Raw genomic sequence first — 25,851 nt, 5'->3', positions numbered from 1 at the left:
AGGCACCCAAAGTCAGGTCAAGAAGATTAGATCTCATCAGAAGAAGCTTGCAAAGCTAGAACAGCAGCCATTCTCCTGGATTCAGATAATTTCAGGATCTCAAAATCATTTGGCATGGACTTGTTATACTTTTACCCCTTGAGAGGCTTGTTGGGCCGAAAACCCGGAAGGGCGACCCAGGCAAAAGTTAGAGTAAGAAAAAGAACAAAAAAAAAAAAAAAAGAAAAGAAAAGAAAAGAAAAATGCAAAGAACAAAAAGAAGCAAAAGAAAAAAAAAAGATGAAAAGAAATGAAAAGAAGAACAAAGCTCGCAAGGTCGAAAACCCGCAACGGGCGCCTTGGCAAAAGTTAGAGCCTAAAAAGTGAAGGCTAAAATACCCGAGTATACCTTAACCCCGAACTACGTGAGGCTTGATTCCCATCTTTGGGATACGTAGGCAACTTCATTCTGAAGTCCAGCCGTAAAACACTTCAAATTCGATTGTGTCCATGCGATGGTTTTGATCATCTTTGTCTTCTCTGTATCTGAGAGTCTGGTTGTATTCGTCACTTTGAGGACTGACTACAATGTGCTGCGGTGCCATTCGAACAAGGAGCAACTTTCCGTTGCCATTCAAAACGCCGCAGTGTCATTTCAAACAAGGGGCAACTTTCCGTTGCCATGCAGTGTCCTTCAGACAAGGGGCAATTTTCCATTGCTATGGGTCCGAGGTTGTACATCTCAAGAGTAGGTTCCGTGCTCGTTGAGCAGTGGTCGTTTGCAAAAATAGTTTTTGAGAATTTTTACTAAGGTTGACTAATCTTCTCGAAAAGTACTCCATTTTTCAAAACTGGACCATTTCTTGGACCCAGAAAAAAGGACAACTCTCAGTGCTCATAGCCTAACTTGCATGATTTTAAATTAGAAAATCGAACAAGCGCGTTAATCTAACTCTCATGTTGGTCAAAACTGTTTTAGTAGAAAGCAAAAAACAAAAAATGGTCAAAATGATGAACTAGGGGCACAGTTGAGTCAGGTGTTCTGTCTTTTCCCCTTTGTCAAAATACTTGCCAGAAAGGGCACTCTACTTGTCGGAAAGGGCACCGTATTCGCCAGAAAAGGGCACAACAAAGGGTAGAAAGCTCTCACATCCTCCAAGCAACGAGGTATCAAGCAAAGTGTGAAGCACAAACTAGAATGGGGCAAGATATTCCACTCCATCATCTGGACAGATCTTATCACGTCCAAACTCCCGAGCAAAGCATCATCAACTGATGTTAGCTGCAGATTTGCTACACACCCAGTTGTAGCGCAACCTTTCCGTGGGAGGAATTCACTAGCTGTGAGCGGAAGAAAGAGAATCTAGCAGAATGCTAGGGGCACGAGCCCACAATTTCCTATTTATCCATCAACCACCCAGGGGAGGGATGAAAAATGAGAGATTGAAGAATAGAGAGATGTGCGATGAGAGAAAAAGTGAGAAGAGGGCTTTTTCAGAAAAACAGAGCTTGAGGGCCGAGTGATGTGAGAACCACAAATGAGAAAGGGTGGGAAACACTACCCGGTGAAACAGGCTCCCTGTGCACGTCTGAGTGTCGTGTCTTTTTGTTTTATCTCGATTCTTGTTTTGAGTCGTTTCGAGTGTTACTCGATGTGTCTAGGTTGTGTGCCTTTTATTTCCTTGTTGAGTCGTTTTGCTGTGATCAGTCGTAGGCTCAATACTTGGTCGAAAACTCATCTCTCAATTTCAAAAATAAAATCGCTTTGTGCTCCGAGTGCCATGCCGTTCTCCATATTTGTACAAAACAGAATTTGTTCTTTCATAAAATCGCAGGATTCAACCCAGGTCATGTGAGAATAGTAGAACCAGGACCTATCTGAAGCTATATATGGTTCCAGACTGCAAAACAAAAGCAAAAGAGGAAAATGTCGGGTATCTGAGTTTATTTCAACTTCAGTAAGTTCCAGGACTATATTCCGTGTGTACCTCTTCAGGTCTTGCCAATGCTCCGAAGTATGAATGTACCTTTACCTCAAGCTCAAGATCAAGTCTGCTTCAAGCCAGAATAGGCAATCAGAAGTGCTCTCCTTGAGGACCGTTTCATGCCAGGGACATCTTGGCCGTGTTTGCAATAAGTTCCTAAGAGACCAGCTGCGACGGTGGAAACTAGAGTTCGAATGGCTGATGCCTAGAACATAAAGGTTCGGGATTCCCGGGACTAAAGTCTGGTTTAAATACCCAGGGGTGTATCCCCAGCTTGAAATCTGTATGGAAGCCCCATAGGTTGAGATAGCGTGTATGCACCTCAATTCTGGATACTGAACCAACCTAGTCTGTCACCCCGTTGGAGAATAGGGAAAGTTGTGAATATGATCAGGAAGAAAGGTAGCATCCAAAGTGTTCTACGTGAAGAATCCTTGTCAGTATTTTAGAGCCTTTGTACTGTGAGTTAAAGGTAAGTGTTCGAAGAGCACGAGGGGAGATCCCCGTCAGAGTAGAGCGGTTCATCGCCACTCACCCCATGAGGTGCTTTCTAAAGCGCCGCTACGCTTGTTTATTGTGTTCCTTAAACATCATGCATTGTATTGCACTGTACCTATCAAGTTTCTTTCTCATGCATATACGATATTGTATGTACGGTTCATTCAAAGAAGTTCCGTTTGAGATCCTTTATTTAGTGTATCAATCACACTTCATTTAGTTAGTGTATCAATCACACTTCATTTCTTTAGTGTATCAATCACACCTCATTCACCCTTAGTGTATCTATCACACTTTCTTCGTTCGCTTAGTGTATCAATCACACTTCATTTATTTAGTGTATCAACCACACTCTCTTCACTTAGTGTATCAATCACACTTCTTTCATTTTGTGTATCTATCACATACATTCTCGTTTTGTGTATCAATCACACTTCACTCCATTCACTTAGTGTATCAATCACACATCATTCACTTTTGTGTATCTATCACACACATTCTCATTTTGTGTATCTACCATGCACATATTCACTTTAGTGTATCAATCACATACATTCTCGTTTAGTGTATCAATCACACTTCATTCATTTAGTGTATCAATCACACTTCATTCATATAGTATATCAATCATACTCTATTTACATAGTGCATCTATCACACTTTGTGTTCATTTTTAGTATATCAATCATACTCTGTTCACATAGTGCATCTATCACACTTTGTGTTCACCTTTAGTGTATCAATCACACTTCATTCATTTAGTATATCAATCATACTCTGTTCACATAGTGCATCTATCACACTTTGTGTTCATTTAGTATATCAATCATACTCTGTTCACATAGTGCATCTATCACACTTTGTGTTCACTTTTAGTGTATCAATCACACTCTGTTCACTTAGTGCATCTATCACACTTTGTGTTCACTTTTAGTGTATCAATCACACTCTGTTCACTTAGTGTATCTATCACACTTTGTGTTCGCTTTTAGTGTATCAATCACACTCTGTTCACTTAGTGCATCTATCACACTTTGTGTTCGCTTTTAGTGTATCCATCACACCTGTTCACATAGTGCATCTATCACACTTTGTGTTCACATTTAGTATATCAATCATACTCTGTTCACATAGTGCATCTATCACACTTTGTGTTTACTTTCAGTGTATCAATCACACTCTGTTCACTTAGTGCATCTATCACACTTTGTGTTCGCTTTTAGTGTATCAATCACACTCTGTTCACATAGTGCATCTATCACACTTTGTGTTCGCTTTTAGTGTATCCATCACACCTGTTCACATAGTGCATCTATCACATTTTGTGTTCGCTTTTAGTATATCAATCACACTCTGTTCACATAGTGCAACTATCACATTTTGTGTTCGCTTTTAGTGTATCAATCACACTCTGTTCACTTAGTGCATCTATCACACTTTGTGTTCGCTTTTAGTGTATCCATCACACATGTTCACATAGTGCATCTATCACACTTTGTGTTCACATTTAGTATATCAATCATACTCTGTTCACATAGTGCATCTATCACACTTTGTGTTCACTTTTAGTGTATCAATCACACTCTGTTCACTTAGTGCATCTATCACACTTTGTGTTCGCTTTTAGTATATCAATCACACTCTGTTCACATAGTGCATTTATCACACTTTGTGTTCGCTTTTAGTGTATCTATCATACTCTATTCACATAATGCATCTATCACACTTTGTGTTCACTTTTAGTGTATCAATCACACTCTGTTCACATAGTGCATCTATCACACTTTGTGTTCGCTTTTAGTGCATCTATCACACTTTGTGTTCACTTTTAGTGTATCAATCACACTCTGTTCACATAGTGCATCTATCACACTTTGTGTTCACTTTTAGTATATCAATCACACTTTGTTCACATAGTGCATCTATCACACTTTGTGTTCACTTTCAGTGTATCAATCACACTCTGTTCACTTAGTGCATCTATCACACTTTATGTTCACCTTCAGTGTATCAATCACACTCTGTTCACTTAGTGCATCTATCACACTTTGTATTCACTTTTAGTGTCTATCACACTTTATTCATATAGTGTATCCATCACACTCTCTTCACTTTTGTGTATCTATCACACATGCTCGCTAAGATTGCATCATAACTGCATGAAATGTAGTTTGATTTGCCTTCCCGCTTAAAACTGTCGCATTTATTGTGAATATTTGCTTCGTTACAGCTTTATTTACATGATCCTTACTGCATGAAATGTAGTTGTTGCTTTGCATTCTTGCTTAAAACTGTTGCATCTATTTGCGAATACTTGCTTCATTACAGCTTGCCGCATTTGCATGATCATCAAGTCGCATCTGGCTTTGTGTGTACCGTTTTGCATTTTGCCCCCTGCCTACGGGCACATCTCTGTTTATCTAACCTGTGTGTCTAAGTCTTCGGCCTTGTCAAAAATGGGTCGTCTCTAGGCTTTGACATTCACTCCCGTCACTTATGACTTTCGAGTTCTGTCAAAGAGGGGCAACTGTAGACACCCCATTTTTGACCGACCTTAAGACTCAGACGTCACCGATTGAGCGCTTGGTGATGTTGCATATCGTGCTCGTTCAGAGGTTTCAGAGTCTCGGCTACGAGCCTTGCCTCCGGACTTCCGGACTCTTTCATGCATTGCCTCGGTTTGCGAACCAGGCTCTGTTTTCTCTGTTTTCTCTTCCCGAAGGGAGGGAGAGGTCTCATAGATCATCTCTCAGTGGCCGTAGGCTACGTTATGTGGTCGTAGGCCATTTTGCCCGTTTGGAGTCCGGTTTCCGATTTTTTGGAGCCGTTGGCCGTGTGCCTCGGTTCGGGACCGCTTAACCACCTCCGTTTGCTCCGGTTTTTGGCATGCATCTTATTTGCTCCCTTCTGAGGGACACTGTGGTCCAAAAAACCAACTTCGTGGTCGAACACCACTTCTGGTGCCTAACAGTCAGTTTTTGGGGCCTCGGGCTGCCCGTTTCGGCCCCCGAACCTCCATTTTGCATCGGTTGAGTTCATTTTTGGCAGGGACCTTTGTTTCATTGTTAGGAAGGTCGTAGAAGGGTGGGAGGCCAGTAATTGTTCTGACAACCAGTTTTATTCCTCCATCACCCTCCGTCGCCCGTTTTTCTCACTTGAAAGCCAATGTTGACCACCCTAAGGCCACTTTTTCCAGCCCTAAACCACATATTTGTGTTGTACACACCTGAGAGGCCACCAATATCACATGGCCGGCCAGTAATTGTGTTTGACCCTTTTGAACCCCTCCAAAAAGTGGGCTTTTCTCTCTCCTAGTTTACTTTCTCCAGTTTTTGACCACATGGTTGTGTTGTGCACACATGGGAGGCCACCAATCTGGGGTGGCCGGCCACTAATACTTCTTGACCCTTTTGACCCTCGGCCGACCGGCCATGGGGAAGGCCGACCGGCCACCTAAACCCTAGGAAACCGGCCGGCCATGATCCTCTCTCCAGGTACTTTACAGAAATGCCCTCTGTTTCCTCCCAGATTTTGTATCCGGGGGGGGCCAACTTTTTGGGGGAAACTTGAATTCCATTCCCTCCCTTTTTTCCCCCTCTTTTGCCTATATATCCAGGCCCCCCAACTGTGTTTAGAGGTTAGAAATTTTGGTTTGGAGCTCCTACATTGTATCTCTCTCTCTACACTCCAACCCTCAAAACCTCCCAAACCCTACACCATCTCTACACCACCACCTAGCACCTCACCACCACCGTCCATTCCAGCCACTTGGAGTTGTTTTCCAGAGCTAAGGAGCCACCAAACTTGGTCCAAGAGTTGTCAAAGATTTGGTCTTCAAGGGTAAGTCTTCTCCTCCCTCTTTCTTGCCTTATTTTGGTCAATATATTAGCCTTACTTTCTTGCATATTTGGGCTCCGACCCTAACTGAAAATAACATTATTTTGAGGTATTTTTCATGTTTGTTTTAGGGTCCTTCCATGTTTAAGGTCTCTAGCTACCACTTGCTTCTTTACCTCTCTTGTATGCCTCTTTCTTGCATAGTATTTTAGGCCTATTTGTAAACTGTTTTGAGCTTGGTTATAAACTGTAAAATGGCTTATTTTGAGCCCTTCTTCAACATTGTTGAAGGGGTCTTCACTGTTTGAGGCTTCCTTTTGTCACTTGCCTCTTTATACCTCTTTTGGCCTTATTTTTGCATGTTTTGTTAGCCCCTTGTGCTTGTATTTTTGGGCTCTGGTCTGAACTGTAAATAATTTTATTTTGACCCCCTATTCATGTTTTGTCAAGGGACTTTTGCTTTTTGAAGCTCCCTTTTTGCTCTTTGTGTTTAAACCTCTTTTTAGGCCTTATTTTGCATAGTATTTTAAGCTTACATGTGCACTGTTTTGGGTTTGATCACTAACTGTAAAATACCATTTTTTGGGCCCCTCTTCAACTTTGTTGAAAGGCCCTCCTCTGTTTGAGGCCAGAAACCATCACTTGCTCCTTTGTCTCCCTTTTGGCCCATTTCTTGCACAATAGTTTAGCCATACTTGTGTTTATTTTCGTGGCTTGTTGTAAACTGTAAAGTGTTTCATTTTGAGTCCCTCTTCAACTTTGTTGAAGGGATCTTGGCCATTTATGGCCAGCAGATGCTACTTGCTTCATTTTCTCTCTTTTGAGGCCATTTTTGCATGTTAACTTAGCCCTATTTGTGTTCACTTTTTGGCATTTCTTAAAACTGTAAATATGCTTGTTTTGGGACTGTCTCGATTCTTTCTTCACACTTCATGTTCAAATAATGCATGCTTTGCATAGCCATAGGTCATTCCATGTACCTAATTTCATGTTTCGGGTCTCATTTCATGCATCGGGTACCATATTGCCATGTTTCGGGGCTGTTTTGCATCATATTTTTGGTACTGAAATTTGCATGTTTGCATATCATGTTTCATACCTTGCCATGCTTTGTTAGAGTGGCATTTGTGCCTTAGGTTCGGTCCTCGGTTTGCGTACACGTGTGCACGCATCTCGAGTGTCTCATTTTCATCTAATGGCCATTGATGTAAGTGTGGCTGAGGTCCACTCGTGTTTGTGTAAGTCCATTGTGCATTGTGTATGCCATTTCATTTCATAGCATTGTGTATGCTAGGTTGTATGTTAGCGCATTGTGTATGCCATGTTACCTCGTGCATCGTGTATGCCATTTCATAGCATTGTGCATGTTAGGTTGTATCTTAGTTGCACTCATGCATGTCATGCATATTGCATTGTGTTTGGGATAGGAGTTAGCCCAAGCACGGGAAACGAGGGACGTTTCGTACTCCGAGTGACGGAACGTGTCTTAATTCCCGGTCGCCGACACTCTGGATTATCCATGATGGAGTTTAGGTCTTGTCGTGTTTTCATGTACATTCATTTCATATTGAGTCGTGCAATTTGACTCCTCGGCCATCATGCATCGAGATGCGTGATTGGTGGCACGAGGATCGAGGACTACACTCCCTGAAGGGAAGTCATGCATACATATGTGAAAATACTTTGCCATGCCCCTTGCTTGCTCTCTGTTACAGCAAATCAAGAGTCAGCAACCTTTCGGAGCTTGGCACGCATCCCAAGAACAATTACAAACAGAGGCTAATTAGGGCATCGCAATGGATTTCCGCGCAAGGTAACCCGAACATGCATCATTCATCATCCGGATCAGGGTTGAGGCAGTCCCTGGCTTGCATGCCAATTTATTGCTTTCCTAGTTAAATTTGTTAATTAATTCGGACTGTATTATTCATTTGGGACTGTATATTATTTATTCGGATCCTCTGCGCGAGGGCAATGTTGTAATAAGTGTGCGTGAGTGTGATGTATGTCTTCCAACCCCACGTCTTTCCCCCTTTTATTTACCAGCTTATGATGGTTAGATTAGGGCATATTTCAATTAGCATACAGTATGATAACATGTTTGCATTCATTCATCTGTCTTGCATGCACCGGGCTCGGCGCATCATACTAACTGCATTATATTTCAATTTCGAGTTGAATACTTGTTAGCTGTAGCATTACATGTGCCATGTTTAGAATAGCCGAGCCTATCTTAGTTGCATTTTTGCATGTGTTGCATTAGGCATTTCTGTATAGTTAGGATCATGCATGGATTTCTAACATAGCTTCTGTTTTGGCTTGGAGTACTCGGTAAGTTTTTATGCTTTAGCATCCTTGCATGCGTGTGAGTGACTGCCATGAAAGACATGCTTACCATGAGGCTATATGCTTATGTGATATAACTGCCTGAATGCCTGTGGGTGAAGGTTGGGTTATTTGAATTGGAACAATTCATCAAATGTGTGTTTTAAGACCACTAGATAGTGGCAAAATCATATTTTCTAAGCCCACCTGAGGGTGGCAAATCCACGTCTTAGCCTACTTGCGAGTAGCACCATCAAACCATTTTCAAACAAACAAACATGAAATATTTTGTTCCAATTCAGGCGATCCAGTCTATACTTGTATGTTGTGCGCATCACATAGTAAATCTAGGCTAATAACCGGAATAAGAATGCATAATGTTTCAAAAATAGATATCATGGTTAGTAGAGGCCGATCTTTGATCGGGCGAGCGGGGGTGCTCACGAAGTGACCTTCCCCAATCGTACCCAAGTTCCCAAGCTGAGGCAACTTTGGTGATGACGGACACGTAGCTTTAGGCAAATGAGTCAGGGTTTCCTAAATTTTCCCAAAATAAAATATTTAGATGGCGACTCTGTATCTGGCAAAGCAGTCCATGTTTGGCACTTCTTTCAAAATCTGTTTTTTCAAAACGATTTGCTGGATTTGGACTCTTTGGTTCAGATTTAGAACCGTGACAAATTGAGAGTCCGAACTGTAGTGAGCCCAATATCGAATGGAACGGGGGACTCGTTCCTCCCGGGGGCGTTCGGGGACGTCTACAGTCATGAAGCGAATCCATCGGCTGCGGTAGAAGGCGAATGACACTACCGGCCAAGTCCAGGGTCTGCAGACCGAGCTCGGCCGAGCAAAGTCCTCACTTCAAATAGCCAATGCTGACAACAACAGGTTGCTCGGCCAGCTTGAGGTGGCCGAGAAGAAGAGAGAGGAGTTCCAGGCCGAGCTGGACGCACTCAAGGCGTCCAGGGAGAAGGACTGCGAAGATGCCAACAATGCCGGCTTCCAGGAAGCCGAGGACAGCTACAAGAAGTAGGTCTTCGCCACTCAAGACATTTATTTCAAAGCGGGCTGGAAGTCAGCCTGCGAACATCTCGGTCAAGGTTCCAACACCGACGTACTTGCTGCTTCCGCGGCTGCCTTCCTATCGGTCTACCTCGTGCCGTATGCCAACGACGTCTTCAGCACGTTGCAAGTTGAGGCTGAGGAAGAGCTTGCTAAAGAAACCGAGGTCAATGCCGGAGAAACTGAGGCCGGTGTCCAAGAGCGAACTACGGTCGACCTGGAAGCAGCTGATGATGAATTCTCCAATCTTTCCCCCCTAGTGTAGTTCTCTTTTTCTTCCATTTTTTGCTTTGCATATGTAACCGGGCTCTCTGCCCCTCCTTTTGTACTACTTTTACATCAATGAAAAAGCTTTAATTTCATTAAGTGTTTGTGCGGTTTTTAAGCCTCACAACTTCAGCCAAACAAGATATCTCGGCGTGGCAAACCACTTTAACTAACTAATCTAATCGGAGTATACACCTCGGTTTAAATGACAAAGTTGAACAAATCACCAACTTCATCAACCGGAATAACCATCACGGTTGGAAATCCCAAGCTGAACAAGTCATCAACTCTTCCAACCGGGATAAGTCATCTCGGCTGGGATCTTCAAAGTTGCACAAGTCTTCAACTCTTCCCACCAGAGTAAATTATCTCGGTTGGGAATCCCAAGTTGAACAAGTCATCAACTCTTCCAACCGGAATAAATCATCTCGGTTGGGAATCCTAAGTTGAACATGTCATCAACTCTTCCAACCGGAGTAAATCATCTCGGTTGGGAATCCTAAGTTGAACAAGTCATCAACTCTTCCAACCGGTGTCGAACAAGTCATCCATTTCTTCCAACCGGAATAAATTATCTCGGTTGGGTGTTTAAAAAGCAAAGAACAAAATTACTAAAGGTAAAGAAGACACTTCTATCTATTGACAAAAAGAATTACATTCTGAAGTGTAAGCCAAAAAATTTCTTTGCACAAAAAGAAGGCTAAAGCTAGAAATAATACAGTTTGAGGTTGGCCGCATTCCACGGCGGGGGTATTGTTCTACCATCCAGATCCTCTAAGTGGTATGCCCCCTTGCCCGCCAGACCGGTTATCTTGTAGGGTCCTTCCCAATTTGCCCCTAGCTTGCCGTCTCCTGGCACTAGGGTATTGCCCATGACCTTCCTCAAGACCCAATCACCAACTTTGAACGGTCTGGGGTGCACCGTCTTGTTGTATTTCCTTGAAAGTTCTTGTTGATAGGCCGTCACGTAGATGAGAGCCTTTTCCCGTCGCTCTTCCACTAGATCCAGTTCCAGGGCGATGGCCTCGGCGTTCAGCTCGGGCACAAAACTTTCGCTTCTGAGTGTGGGCATGCCAACTTCCAAAGGTATGACCGCCTCCATGCCATAAGCTAAAGCAAATGGAGTTTCCCCGGTAGACCACCGAGGGGTTGTTCGGTATACCCAAAGGACGGTGGGGAGTTCCTCAGCTCACTTGCCTTTTGCTTTCTCCAGCCGCTTCTTCAAACCATCAAGTATGGTCTTGTTTGATGCCTCGGCTTGACCATTGGATTGCGGGTAAGCCGGAGTAGAGTTGTAAAATTCAATCTTTAAATCCTCACAAAATCCTCTGAAGAGGCGACCGTCAAACTGGGTGCCGTCATCAGAGATCAGAATTTTGGGAACGCCAAACCACGTGACCAAATTCTGCCAGACAAAGCGCTTCACATCTTTCTCCTTGATTGTTACCAAAGGCTCCACTTCAACCCATTTAGTGAAGTAGTCTGTGGCGGCGATGAAGAACTTTCGGTTGCCTGGTGCGGTGGGGAGCGGCCCCACTATATCTAGCCCCCACATCGCAAAGGGCCAAGGGCTGGTGAGGGGAAGAAGTTCCCTGGCCGGCTGGTGGATCTGGTGGGCAAACTTCTGGCACTTTTCACACTTGCGAACATATTTCTGTGCGTCGGCTTGCATGCATGGCCACCAGTAGCCTTGTGAAATAGCTCGGTAGGCCAAGGACCTGCCCCCTATGTGACTGCCACAGATGCCTTCGTGAATTTCGTGCAAGAAAGTCTCTACGCTGTTTGGGTGCACACATTTTAGATAGGGACCGGTGAGAGACTTTTTGTATAAAGCGCCGGATGGAGAGAGCCAAAACCGCTCTGATTTCACCCGCACTTTATGTGCTTCCTTTTTGTCGGTTGGAAGAGTTCATTCTCTAAGAAACAAGATGATAGGGTCCATCCAACAGGTACCTAGCTCAGTGCATAGTACTTTTGTCTGCCCGGCTTCCTCAATGCTGGGTCTCGGAAGGAATTCAATCAAAAGAGGGTTGGGAGATGCGCTATCGACCATGGAAGCAAGGCCTACCAACTCATCTGCTCGGTCATTTTCTTTTCAGCTAATCTGTTGGACCCTGATCGCTTGAAATAGCCTGATTTAGTCCTTAACCAGGGCTTTGTACTTCGTCATTCTGTCATCCTTCGCTTTGTAAACCCCAGAGACTTGGTTAACCACAAGCTGGGAGTCACTGTATACAATTAGCTTGGATGCTTGCATCTAAATCGCGCTCTTGAGCCCGGCCAAAAGCGCCTCATACTCGGCCTCATTGTTGGATGCTGGGAAGCCAAGGGTAATAGAGTGTTCAATAGTCAGGCCCTCCGGCGAGATAAGAACGATACCTAGCCCGGCGCCGTGACGGTTTGACGCTCCATCAACGAAAAGTTTCCGCATCTCCCCGACAAAGAGCTTCCAACATTCTGAAGGGTCGTGGGAGTTTCGAAGGTCGATAAGATCGCGGTTGTTCGGCTGTTCGGCTGCACGTTTTGTGTAGACTGGTTCCACTTCAGCCCCTCTCGGTGATTCGGCACCGGACTCAGCAAGTTGATCTTCAATGCCCAAGTCCGTAGGCGAATCTCCAGGTTGCGGTACTATGCCGGCCGCAGGCTCTGTGCTGAATGCTTCCATTTCTTCCCCCCTTTGTGATGCGGTACCGGACAGAGCAGGTTGGTCGGTGATACCCAATTCTGTCATCGCATCACCAGGTGGTGGATTTGTACAAACTGAGGGTGTTCCGAAGGGGCGTGCAAATTCTGCGTCGCCAACTCCACCAAGTTGTTGTACCTCGGTTGTGCTTGGGTTCGCCTCATCATCTGCCGCGGCAATGTCGACCGAGCACACCGGATGAGTTCCGGGTGAGAATTCCGCAACGAAAACGACCAAGGTCTGGGCTTTTATAGCAATGCGCGGTTGGAACTTAACATCAAATTGACCCAATTCGACCGCCCACTTGAGAATTCGGCCAGAGAAGTCTGCCCGTTCAAACAAGGCCTTAAGGGGAAACTCCGTTAGTACGATGATGGTATGGGCGTGGAAATAGTGCGCCAACTTCCTTGAAGCCATCATCAATGTCAATGCAAGCTTTTCCAACGGCAAGTATCTCGACTCTGCCGGCAGCAAGGTTTTACTGACGTAGAAGATTGGGAGGTGCTTAATTCCTTCAGCTCGGACTAGCACCGCACTGACTACATGCTGTGAGACGGCAAGGTAAAGATAGAGTTCCTCGCCTGACTTCGGTGTAACCAATATTGACGAAGAAGATAGATATTCCTTGAGCTCGGCCAAAGCCCGATCACACTCTTTATCCCACGAGAACTTTGATTTCAATGCCTGAAAGAAAGGGCGGCAGGGATCTGATGACCGGCTTATAAATTGATTAAGCGCGGCGGCCATTCCGGCCAGATACTGCACGTCCTTAGCCGAGCTGGGCTGTTTCAACTCCTACACGGCTCTGATCTGAGAGGGGTCTGCTTCTATGCCTCGGTTCGTGACTAGGAATCCCAAAAATTTTCCGGACCCCACACCAAAGGCGTACTTTGACGCATTCAAGCGTAGCTTGTGTTTTTTGAGAATGGCGAACATCTCGGCCAAGTCAGACAAGTGGTCTATTTGATGCCGGCTTTTAACCACCATATCATCAATGTAAGCCTCCATTGTCTGGCCAAGCATCGGAGCAAACATCTTAGTCACCATCCTCTGAAAGGTTGCCCCGGCGTTCTTCAAACCAAAAAGCATAACTCGGTAGCAGAAGAGTCCCCTTAGAGTCGTGAAGGAGGTGATCTCTCGGTCGGGCCCATGCATGGCAATCTGATAGTAGCCGCGATAGGCATCCAAGAAGCTGAGCCTATTATGTCCAGCCGTCAAGTCCACAAGCTGGTCAATGCGAGACAAAGGGAAGCTATCTTTCGGACAAGCTTGGTTGACTGTCTTGTAATCGACACAAACTCGCCACTTCTCATTCTTCTTAGGCACCACTACGGTGTTGGAAATCCACCTAGGGTAGTGCACTTCCTGAATTGCTCGTGCCTCGAGCAAGTTTTTCACTTCCTCCGCAACTACCTCGGCGTGATGTAGCGCTGACCTCCTTGTTCGCTGAATGACCGGCTTTGCTCCGGGGAAGACATTGAGGTGATGACAGATAAAACTTGGATCAAGGCCGGGCATGTCGTAAGGCGACCATGCGAAGATCTCGATGTTGGCCACCAAAAACTCCACCATTTCAGTCCTTTCTCGGGTAGTAAGGCTGGAGCCGAGAAGGAAGAACTTGTCTGGATGCTCTGTATCAATTTACACTTCCACTAATTCCTCAACGGCTTTGTCATCTGCCCTGGTGCCCACATCCTCAAGAACTCCCTGGTCTCCCGGTCCTTCTATCATTTGAACAAAGCCTTTGGCAGCCCGGCTCCCGTTGACCGCCACGAAGCACTGCTTTGACATGACTTGATCTCCCTAAATTTCTTCGATTGCCCCCATAGCCAAGGGGAATCTTATTACCTGATGGTGGGTCGACGCCACGGCTTGCATCGCGTGAAGTCATCCCCTTCCAAGGATCAGGTTATAAGTGGATGGTACTTGCAGCACCCAAAACTCCACTTGCTTGACTACGGATCCCGCTTTGACCGGCAGGATAATCTTTCCCAAAGGCCACTCCGGTTGTGAGTTGAAACCGACCAGGGGCAAAGTTGCCGGAGCCAAGTCTGTATCACGGAGCTTAAGCTGCTTGAATGCATCGTAGTACATGATCTCGACCGAGCTTCCCTGATCGATCAAGATCCGTTTGACATCAAACTCCTTGACGCGGAGCGTCACTACTAAGGTGCCGTTGTGCGGTGTCTGAATGCGTTCTAGATCCCTCGAGGAGAAACTGAGCACATCTCTTTCTTCAGTCTTCCCCCTCTTGATTGCAGACTGAACCGACAAGACTTCCCTCATGTGTTCTGCCTTCTTTATCATACCCCGGAGCTCGCATACCCGCGCCGGTTCCATTATGCCGTGAATGACATTAACAACTCCTTGTGGGGGTGCATCACGGTCATCCAGTCCTCGCGGATCAACCGGAGCTTGATTCGCCTTAACACCTCCATCGATGTAAAGGTCCAGGTGTCCGGCTGCGACTAACTCTTCCAAGTGTTGCCTCAAAGGCAAACAATCCTCTGTCCGGTGGCCGCGCTTCCTGTGAAACGTGCAGCGGTACCGCGAATTGAAGCCCTTCTGACCGTCGCCCAACTTAGCAGGAAATCGGACGTACTCCTCGTCACGGATTTCACTAAGTATGCGATAGATCGGAATTTTGAAGACCGTGGTAATGCCCGTCCTAGCCTTCAATCTTCTGTTTGCGTCGGCCACATCATCCCGGGGGTAGTCATCTTGGTCATTCCGACGACCCCTACCCCGGTTTTTACAATTTGAGCCACGGTCCAATTCCTCAGCACGGTCACTTGATCGGCTGGACTCTTGTCCAGCTACGTGCACTTTGCTAGCTGACCTCTTGTCTATTGCCATCGGAGTCGCCTTCGCGGTAGCTGTTGACGCATCATCCTCTACTCAGATGTGCTCATTGATGCGCTGCATTAGCTGGCCCATGGACGTCAGCTGGTGCATGGTAAGTGAGTCCCGTAGTCTATGTCCGACTGGGAGGCCTCGCTTGTACTGAGTGATTGCAAGGTTGACTGGGCAATCCAAGATCTCGTTGAAAGTCTCCTAATATCTGGAGTTGTATGCCTTCAATGTATCGCTCGGCTCCATCTTGACACTCAGCAGGTGATCAACTTCTTTAGGTGTTTTAGTGTTGGTTTTGAAGCGCGTCACAAAGGCTTCGGCCAACTGATGCCACCTCTCAATACTCCCCTCCGGCAGCCACTCAAACCATTTCAAGCCCAGCTCGCCCAAACTTGACGGAAAGATGAGGCACATAAGAGCATCATTCTGCCTATGTTCGGCCATGACCTGTCGAAAGTGGCTTACATGCATGTAAGGATCGGTCTTTCCATTGTAAAGCGTGAACTTTGGCTGGTGGAAGCCTGCCGGAAGCGATGTTATTTCTATTTCCAAGGAGAAAGGGGTGGTGCTCAACCTTGCCAAGTCGGAATCCACAAGGAGTGGCGCAGCTAGGCGGGGTGGAGGCATTCCGACCTCCTCGTTGGCATGAACCCCGTAGGATAACCGCTGGAAAGCCGGTATCCTCTGTGCCTCCCGCCGGTGAGCCCGTTCCTCCAAGACTGTCCGCAAATCTTCTGATCGAGCGAAATAGGTGTACCTCGATGTCGTCGCCGGACGTGAGGGCTAGTAAGTGCTATCTTGCGAACTGGATTTCTCTGCGCGCACATCGGAATCACCAACCTTGTAACTTCTGGTAATAGAGATGGACGGTGTGTGCCGTTGACTCTGACTACCTGAACGGCGGGGTTAGGTGCGCTCACTGTGGTCTCCCACTCCAGCTACACCCTTCCCTTTGACATGTCGCTTCAGCTCCTCCATCTCCGCCGGATGACGGCGTCCTGGTCCTTCAGCTTATTTTCCAGACGTCTGGCGTATGAGTCTCTCCTCCGTCGGTGACCGTCTGGACTCCGTGAATGACCATGACTTCTTCCACGCTTATCCCGCGCGTCTCCCGACCGTCCTCCTGGGAATGTCTCCAAGTCCCCCATCGGAGTAATGGTGGGGTGTCCCTCTCTCCGTCTGCCTGACTTCGGAGTGGCTCCATCGATGGCGGACAGCGGAATCTCTTCGTTGTTCGCCATAGAAAGCGATCGGATGAGCTTGGAAGACAAGGTTTTATCTGCAAAGTTTCCCACAGACGGCGCCAATTGTACGGGGAGAGAATATTCAGGCAAGCCCGTACTCCCTTCTTCTAAGCTCCGCTTCTATCTGATCACCTGCGTACACAAAGGCGGTGAGCTACCCGGCGGTGTGTGGCTGGAAAACCCCTCCGACGGTCAAGTTAGAACACACACCAGGGGATAGATAGAGAGAATGGAGAGAATTATGTTTAGTGCATGTCTCACCAAATGTTCATCCGCCCACGTATGGGGGGCGCAGACGTGCTTATATACCTTCTGCGCCCCAAATCTACTCCCAGTGACCTCTCAACACGTGACATTGCTATCCCATCTGTCAACATAAACCTTGCTGAGCACCACCTAACCCAACTGCCTGCCCATTCTCCTGGGAGCTCGGCAGCCGGGCAGTGCCATCTCGGCCATCGTCTGCCATCGTCTGCCATGCTGCGCTTCATGTCCAAGTACTCCAACAACTAAGCTCAGATGAGGACCAGACTCGGCGGCATATCGGCAAAGCCGAGCTCGGGACAACTCACGCTTGTCTGCGGTCGACCTACCTGCCGAGCAAACAGGTACCTCGGTCCAGCCTTGTCTTTCCTGGCGCTGGACTTTTCACCTGACCGGCTTCGTAACCACGGATCCTTGCAGCTCGGTTAATCCACGCGCTGCCTTAACCGAGCAGCTTCCTTCAAGGCCGGGCCACACAACTTGGCCCAATACCTGTTCGGCCCAAATCTGTCTGGCACAGCTCTGTCCGACCTAAATTTGTCCGGCCCAACTCTGTCGGGCCCAAATCTGTCCGGTCCAATTCCATATCATTAATCTCCCTCTCACTCTCATATATAATGATAAAATTATCTAAATTATTAATTGACTTGATAATTTATTTAAAAAAAATTATTTATTATAAAATTAAAAATTTCAAAGGACAAGATATAATTTTAAAAATCACAGGGAATAAATCATATTTTTAATAAATCTCAAGTGACGTTTTTATAATTTATCCAAAAATAAAATATCTAAAATTTGTACACACAAAAATATTTAAAAATTTATTTTATAGATTTAAATCATATTATTTTATGATAATTAAATTTATCTAAATTTAATTCACGTGTTATAAAACCTATACATAAAATAAATAAATTTGAATCATATGATAATTTCTTCATGCGTTTCTAGAAATTGAGGTGTGTGCCGAAAGTCACATAATCCGAGTAAGGTCGGTGTAAGTGGTTGTCTTGTCCGGGTGGAGTGGAGGGTAGTATCCGAAATTACGCGGGAGTCCATGGTTATTTTCTGAACAAGAATCCGTGCCCACGAAGGATCCGAGTCACGACCCGAAATTGCTTCGATACTTCTTCCCCTGTTTTTCAGAGTAGGTTTTTCAATGCTCTCTCTCTCTCCCTCTCCGTCTAATTTTCCCTTAAATTTTGTAGAGAGAGAGAGAGCATTTCTAAAACCCTAGACAAATTTTATATTCCTCTCTGTACATAAATCTGTTTGTAAATTTGTACAGAATTATCAGAAAATCTTGGGTGAAATTGCAATGGATGATGAGCGCTACCTTGTTCTATCTACTTCTTCAAATCACACCATGGGTGAGTACTACTACTTGAAACCAAAATACACACAATCTGTATTTTTTGTATTTTGTTTTTCATTGATTGTTTGTATACATGTAAATGTTTATACTTTGATAAACTGAACTGGTGAGTGAATGGTGTTGATTGATGGAAGTAGATCTTCATATTGATATAGAAGATGAGAGTGATGAGGAAGACGATGATTTGAAGACTGATTACGTTTGCCCATTTTGTTTGGATGATTTCGACCTTGTTGGATTCTGCTGTCACATCGATGATGGTCATCCCATTGAGGCCAAGTCTGGGGTAATATTATTACTTCCCACTTTAATTTCTTGTTTATAAGAGATCTTAGTATTATTATTATTTATGCATACGTGTGTATTATATTTACAAAAATACAAGGCTTAAATTTTTGTATATATATGTATATAAAAGAACAAACATGAATATGGGTTTCTATTGGACACCTTAGCTTTTAAGTTTTCTCTGCTGGTATTTTTGTTACCTGTTAACACAGGTGTGAAAACTATCAAGTGTGAGTCGGCGCAGCTTGCCCTTCCCAAAAGCCACGTTGCTCTTGTTCCCTATGTCCCATGTGTGTAGTTGGTAAAAAAAATGGGTAATTTAGGAGGGGTCTAGAGCAAAGTTGGTAAAATTATGGTGGAATTCATCCCTAATAGTTCTAGTTTAGACATGAAATGAGAAGTCATGAATGGATTAATCCAATATCCTTCTTAATTTGGAAATCAATTGATTTTTTATTCAAAATGGGTTTATTTGATGGGCATGACTGTTTGTGAATTAAACCTTAACCAGCTAATGCATATGAATTTACTGCTAATTCTGTATTGTTCTCTCTTTACACCAACTCTATTTGTTGCTTTCTGAAATAAACCTTGTTTATGTGAGGGTTCTTCATGTCTGCAGATCTGTCCCATTTGTGCAAAAAAGGTGGGGATCAATATGGCTGTGCACATTATCACGCAACATGGAAGCATCTTACAAATATCCTTTATATTTTTCTCTCAAATTAGTTATAGCTTTATTTGTGTCATTCAGATTTTTTGGCTTACCGATTATGCCCATTCACATGCCGCATGCTCCCAGAAAATGATTTGTTTGCGTAACAGTTTGTCTATTCTGAAAAGTGAATTGTTGAGATGGTTATGAAATTCTATTCGAATTAAAATATCTGGTATTAGCAAGTAGTTTATGTCTTTCATTGTTTATAGAGATGGTTGTTATTTACTGAATGTTCTAGTGATTCTCCTTCATATGCCTTTTGCTCCTAAAGTATCATCTTGTGCATGTCAAAAACATTAAATTTTGAAATTTGAAATTGATGCTGCATTCAAGTAGTAAAGTCACGAAGCTAAGATGCTTGATATTTCCTTATCTAGCTTCACTGATCACTTTTCTTTTTGCCTCTTTTTGTTTTTTTTCAAGTTCCGTTGGCAAAAGTTGCAGGAAACTTGTAATGTAATTAAATGAATATTGGTATTTGGCAGTCAAGATCTTTGTGGTTTGTTGTGATATGGGTTGGTGTGTGCTTCACACGTGCACAGATAGAAACACCCTCATACACACTGAATTATATAGTTGGTTGAAACTGATTGGCTAATGATGTCTTCATAGTCAAATTTTCATTTCTCCTGTTGTGCTTTGTTTTGTATATCGATCGATGTTGCTTGTCATTTATGTAACATCACTTTTTTTTAATTTTTGTTTTCATTTTTAAGTCCAATGTCAATGAAGTCCTTTTACCTATAAATTTCTATTTCTTTTTTTTTTAAAGGTTTTTTTTTTTATAAGTAAATTTCATTATCCTCTTTTTTTTTTTTATTTCATCACATCATGTTTCTTAAGATCTCACTTTTACTTACCGTTTTTCTAGTTATAAATATCTTTTGTATTATGGATGAGTAGACGCTATCCTTTGAATTCCTTGACTAAATTTTACGCTTTGTACAAAAAGAAACTGCGCAACAGTGTATCTCGTTCAACCCTATCTTTATTAAGGAAGAATTCACAGGATGAATATCTGGATTCTTTTGTTCAGGAGTCTTCTTGTGTGGTTTCTTCCTCTGATATGGATGCCGATCCATTGCTGTCATCATTCATCTATAATCCGCCAGCTGCTGAAGAGTCTGAAATTCTACAGCCTAGTTTTACAACTGAAGCGAACCTAGCAAAAAAAAGCTCAGATGAGAATATGTTAGAAAGGTATCAGAAAAAATTCCATTCGTGCCGTCTTGTTTTATACATATCATCTTATGTTGTTACTTCAATCAACAAAGGAACTGAAACCCATCAACTCCTTAATATGTTTGACTTTGCTTTAGAACAGTTTTTGGCAGACTGTAAAATTGGGGTTTTCTTTTTACATGTTGGGTATAAAAGTTCTTAGTTTTTTGTTGGGAGTTTAAGGGGTGATTTGCAGCATTCTTTTATTTCTTATAGTGTGGAGGAAAAAAAAATACAGTGCATAAACAGTCAACCACCAGTTGGATGCAGTTTCTAACTTAGACGAGTTTTCAGGGGTTAGTTCTGGGACAAGACTTTGTATCTGACAATATTAGATGGTAACTATATGAATCAAGCAGATATTTTGAAATCTGACCTTATTAAAGAAAACCATTATCCTCATTATTAAGTAATCCTGTGCTGAGTAAATTTTTAGAATTGATGACACAGATGACGAGACTAAAACCTGAATGGAAGATTCAGAGTCAATGGAAGTAAATTTCAAGATTGGTTAAGTTATCATCTATTTAAATGTAATAACAAGGATAAAGCTTGGGTGGAAAGGTTTGTGAGCATTATAATAGGTATGGCAACTAGCAGCTTTGATTGTGCGAGGTAAAGGAGGGCGAGTAGGCTAGTTGTGTGGGAAGTATTGTAGGCACGTGAAGAGGTAAGGAACGGGTGCCCTCTGTAGTGGCTACATTTACAAAATTTTCTTGCGGCCACACACATGAAGAGGTAAGGAACACACCACATGTTTGTCATGATTTGGAGTATGTCTTCTAGTGGTTTGTCACCCTAAACTGTTCAATGCGTTAGTGCAAGTCCCTCGAGAGAAATGAACACACTGTCAAATCCTCAACTTTATCTACTGAGCCGCATGCCTCCAGAGTTCTTACACAAGGATCATGAGGCCACTTAGCCCCTCATGACCATTGGACCAACTGTGTGGGGGTCCGTGGACTCTACTTCCAATTTAAGTTAGTGTGAGAGCATCGGAACCATTTGGAGATAACATTGGAGACGAGAAAATGAGGTATAGGAGGGACATGTTTGGGTGGAGAGTCACTCAACTGGACTGAGAGTGCCGAGCATGTAATCGCAAGTGGTAGAGACAACACGCTTGAGCGAGCCAAGGGGGGTGCGTTGAGCACATTCGGGCAAATGCACTAACACAGGTGCCTTGGAGATTCCCCATGAGTGCCTAGGTTCGAAAACATGTGGGGTTGTGGAGGTATTATGGTTTCAATCCCTATGGTGCATTGAGACCATAATTAAGCACAGCGCAATAAGACTTTAGAGGGTGGCGATGAGGTAAAAAAAAGGAGTTTCTCTTTAGTTAGGAACATAGAGGGGGAGGGGGCATTTGGTAAGAGGCACACTAACTCTCTTTTAGAATCTTGCTTACAAATTTAAATTCCAGTCAAAATTTGTCTTTGCGGCATCATGAAATTTTCCACTTCTTTTCATGAATTAACAAGTGGCTGCCTGGATACTAATCACTATTATTCAAATTAACTTCATTAACAGTAGTATTTTGCTTCGCTGCATTAGTCTACATCTCCCTAGAAAGTGTAATATGATGAACAGCACATTTCATGATTGCTTTTCATATTTGCTACTAACTCTCATATTTGCTGCATTAGTCTACATCTCATATTTGCTGTCTGCATTAGTCTTGTAGATTTTGAGGATTAATTCACTTCTGTGCTGAACCTCTAACATGCATTCAGTGCCTGATAACGGGTGTTCCCAATGAAATGCATGATTTTTATAAAATATGAATTGAATAGAATTAGGAAATATACATACATGGGAGCTGTTTTTCTGTGCCCTGCTCCTTATTTTTCTTGGGCCTTTCCTGCTGCGTATGGAAATGATTTTCTCAAGACTATGCATGTGCCCATCCTACCATACTATCTTAGAAATTTGACCTTCTAAATTCATCATCATTGTTTACCATAGTTGGTACTTCTGTTGACCACATACATGTAGTCAGTCATACACGAGAGAGAGAGAGAGAGAGAGAGAGAGAACAAATAAAAGAAACATTATATATATATATATATATGTAGGGGGATTCTATATTTACATGCTGTGGCTCTCCTAGTTCTATCAAGTTCTCCACTTAACTAAGTTTGAACTAGTTGGGGTATGAGAGTGAACGATGCTTCCTTTGTATATCTATGTTTGATGAAATTAACAACTAGGATATGATTGCATTATTATAAGCTATGTTTGACCTGATCAAGTATATCGTCTTCGATGTACTTTGAATAACCTTACAAGGAGAATTTTGTTTATTTTTGGTGAACTTGAGGAAAGACTAACTCTTCTTATTATATCATCTGCCTGTCTTCTGATGCTGCACTCAGATTCCTTGCACCTTGGCTTCTATTGTTGATTGTAGTAGATCAACTGGACTACAAAATTGTACTCAGCCAATTTAGATATTTCAATTTGTTGTCATTTAAGAATTGCAGAATGCAGGAAAATGATGCTTGATGCTTAATTTGTTGGGTAGAGTGTCTAAATATATTGTAACTGACACAATTTTATCACATTGATGTGAGATGACTTGGTCTGCTTTGGTGCACAGCATAATGTTTGGCTAGCAAACAAGCTTGTGAAGAAAATGATCTCAGTGCCGATGACTACATCGAGATGTTTTGGTGTGTCTTTATTAGATAGTAAGGTAGTTGTAGTCAGTGCTGTTCTTAGCTTAGTGCATACTTGGTTTTAAGTTTACTAGCTATGGGAGCACACTTATTTGGTTTTGATTGAGAAGTGAGCATAGGTTAGGTTATGAAGCTATAGAGGATGTAGAAATGCTGAAGAGGGTTTGGATGTAGTTTGTTACAGAGGATGACTGCTATCATTAGCAGACCATGACAAAAAATAAAATAAAATAAAAAATAAAGAAGAAGAAATGCTGCGAATTTGCAGTCAATTAATGGACTTTTGTGAGTGAGATAAATTCACTGAACACCATCTTATTGTTGTCATTGACATTATAATTCTCATTGTAAGTAGAAGAGGAAAAATTATTTGCCCACAATGAAAAACCGTTGTTTAATGTGTTCAGGTCTTGCTTTCTTATTATCCCAAGCTTGGTAAAGCTAGGTATGACCGTGTTACACTTCCATGTCTTTCTCATATGGGTGTAGGTCCCACACCCATGTGAGAGGTTTGGTAGAAAAATTGATTGATTATTTGGGATCCTCAGCATAACTCTATTTTGGTTTGAGCTACAACAATGTAGCTTGCAATGATTTCTAATTCCTTTGTTTGTTCCAGATCTTACTTTCCTGTGGTTACTTTGTTAGATGCTTAGTCTGCTTGAAAATAACCTGTCGTACTTGTGCCTTTCTGAATAGACATGTCAGTTCCCGATGTTCATACTTTTTGATAATTTACACTACTTATACTATAAATAATATTGTATTTACTATTATTGTAACCATATTAGATTTCTTATATTATAAATATTTCTGATGGTTTTATGTGGTGGCAGAAACATTGATCCGTCTCCTTTATCTAACAAGGACCAGGAAGAGAAGGCCCAGAGGTGTGAGTTTGTACAAGGGCTACTGTATTCTACCATCTTCAAAGACGACTTGTGAATGAAATAATAGTGCAACCACAGGTCTCGACTTTAACTGTTAACCGGGAATCCCATAGTAGCCTGCTCAAAACGCTGATAAATTTAATTGGGGGAGAATGAATGAGGCTAGATGTAGAAACCGAATTGAATGAAAATGCTACAAAGTCAGTGTAATTAGTTAGGCCATATATGAAGTGTTGTCAGAGCTGTTGTGTATGATGGAAAGATGTGACCAAGCTGAGCTAACATAGACATTTTCGCATTTTGTTTTCTGTAGGATTTTCTTCTAGGACAGGCTGAATGCTCTAGAGCTCTACTTGTTTCAGCTATAATGTCACATCTCTCCTTGTTTGGAAAATTTAATAAATATATATATTAATATTGTAACTCCATATATATATATATATCTGACTCTGGCCTTCATTTATTTTTTATGGTGTCGATGCAAGACAAGTAATAGTTGTTGACAAATTTCTTGTCAATCCAAACCAAGGCTGACTAATTTGATAGCATACACTGCATTTTCTGGATAAATTGCCATTTCCGTTATACGCTTCATTGCCTAGGCACCCATAAACGAGGAAGAGCATAGTAAGTGATGAAATACATCAGGGAGTTGAAAATAAGCATAGATCTCGAGATTCTCTAATTCCATCAATTTTTCAATTGGTTTGTAATAATCAGTGCAAGTTGAAAATAAAGCATAGATTCGGAGATTCTCAATTCCATCAAATTGTCCAATTGGTTTGTAATAATCAATAATTGTGTGAAAGTCTCTTGTTCCATTTGGTAGAGTTTTGTAAATGTGATTTGAGAGTATGAGTTATATTTTGAGTTTGTGTGTTGTGGAATTATGATTTGAGTGTAGAAAATTTGTTTGGTTATGATTTTTAAATAGAGTGTTGAAATGTGTTTTGAAGATGTATTTTGAATTAAGTTTTGAAAATTTGATCTGACATGTGAAATAAGAAAATTTGTTTGGTAATGTGTTTTGGAAATAGTTTTCAAAACATAATTCAATCAATAATTTATAATCAAACACACAACTTATATATCGATATCCGTATTTTTTATCAACAGTAATAACCAAATTATTTTTAAAATACTGAAATTAAAAATTGAATTTTTTTTTTCAATTAATTTTTTTCAGTAATTTTTTTTGAATACTTTTTTTTCCAAATTTTTTTTTTCATTTTAAAATAAATCTATGTCAATTATTTTGTGTCAATTAAATTTTCTATCAATTCATTTTTTACGCCTGTACAAACATCTTCTACAATACGTTTTATATATTTTTTTAAAATTTTGTTAAAGTCAACAACTTTTGAGAATACATATTAATAAAAATTAACATAAATACACTAAGTGTAATATTTTAAAATACAAATCATAACGTAAATCTTACAAAACATTATCAATTTTTTTTCTCATTTATTACACGTTATTAATTTAGTAATTCAGTATACGGATGTAATATTATTAAAAAATTATTAATATTATAAAAAAATAATAGATAAGAAATAAAAAGTAAAAATAAAAAATAAAAAACAATCTGAACCTTCTGAACCTCAGCCTTTCTATAAAAAAAATAAAAATAACATGAACCTTCTGAACCTTAGGTTCAGATAGTCAAGGAGTAGGAAGT

The 25,851-nt window shown here is 42.2% G+C and overlaps 1 protein-coding gene across 2 annotated transcripts; it reads left to right on the top strand.

Moving 5' to 3' along the window:
• The first annotated feature begins 18,074 nt into the window (after window positions 1-18,074).
• Window positions 18,075-24,598, top strand: LOC114289832 (protein DEHYDRATION-INDUCED 19 homolog 4). 2 transcript variants are annotated; one of them, XM_028233643.2, is made up of 5 exons: window positions 18,075-18,370; window positions 18,513-18,661; window positions 19,286-19,363; window positions 20,319-20,581; window positions 24,117-24,598. In XM_028233643.2, the coding sequence occupies exons 1-5, from the start codon at window positions 18,319-18,321 to the stop codon at window positions 24,223-24,225; spliced, it is 651 nt and encodes a 216-aa protein (XP_028089444.2). In that variant the 5' UTR covers window positions 18,075-18,318; the 3' UTR covers window positions 24,226-24,598. The 2 variants fall into 2 exon arrangements, with proteins under 2 accessions (XP_028089444.2, XP_028089446.2); XM_028233645.2 differs by having other exon boundaries at window positions 18,094-18,370; window positions 18,531-18,661.
• The last annotated feature ends 1,253 nt before the right edge of the window (window positions 24,599-25,851 follow it).

The sequence above is a fragment of the Camellia sinensis genome, chromosome 12 (genome assembly GCF_055761805.1).
Source record: "Camellia sinensis isolate YWXY chromosome 12, ASM5576180v1, whole genome shotgun sequence".
NCBI lineage: Eukaryota > Viridiplantae > Streptophyta > Magnoliopsida > Ericales > Theaceae > Camellia > Camellia sinensis.
This window is presented reverse-complemented; position numbering and strand designations above follow the sequence as displayed.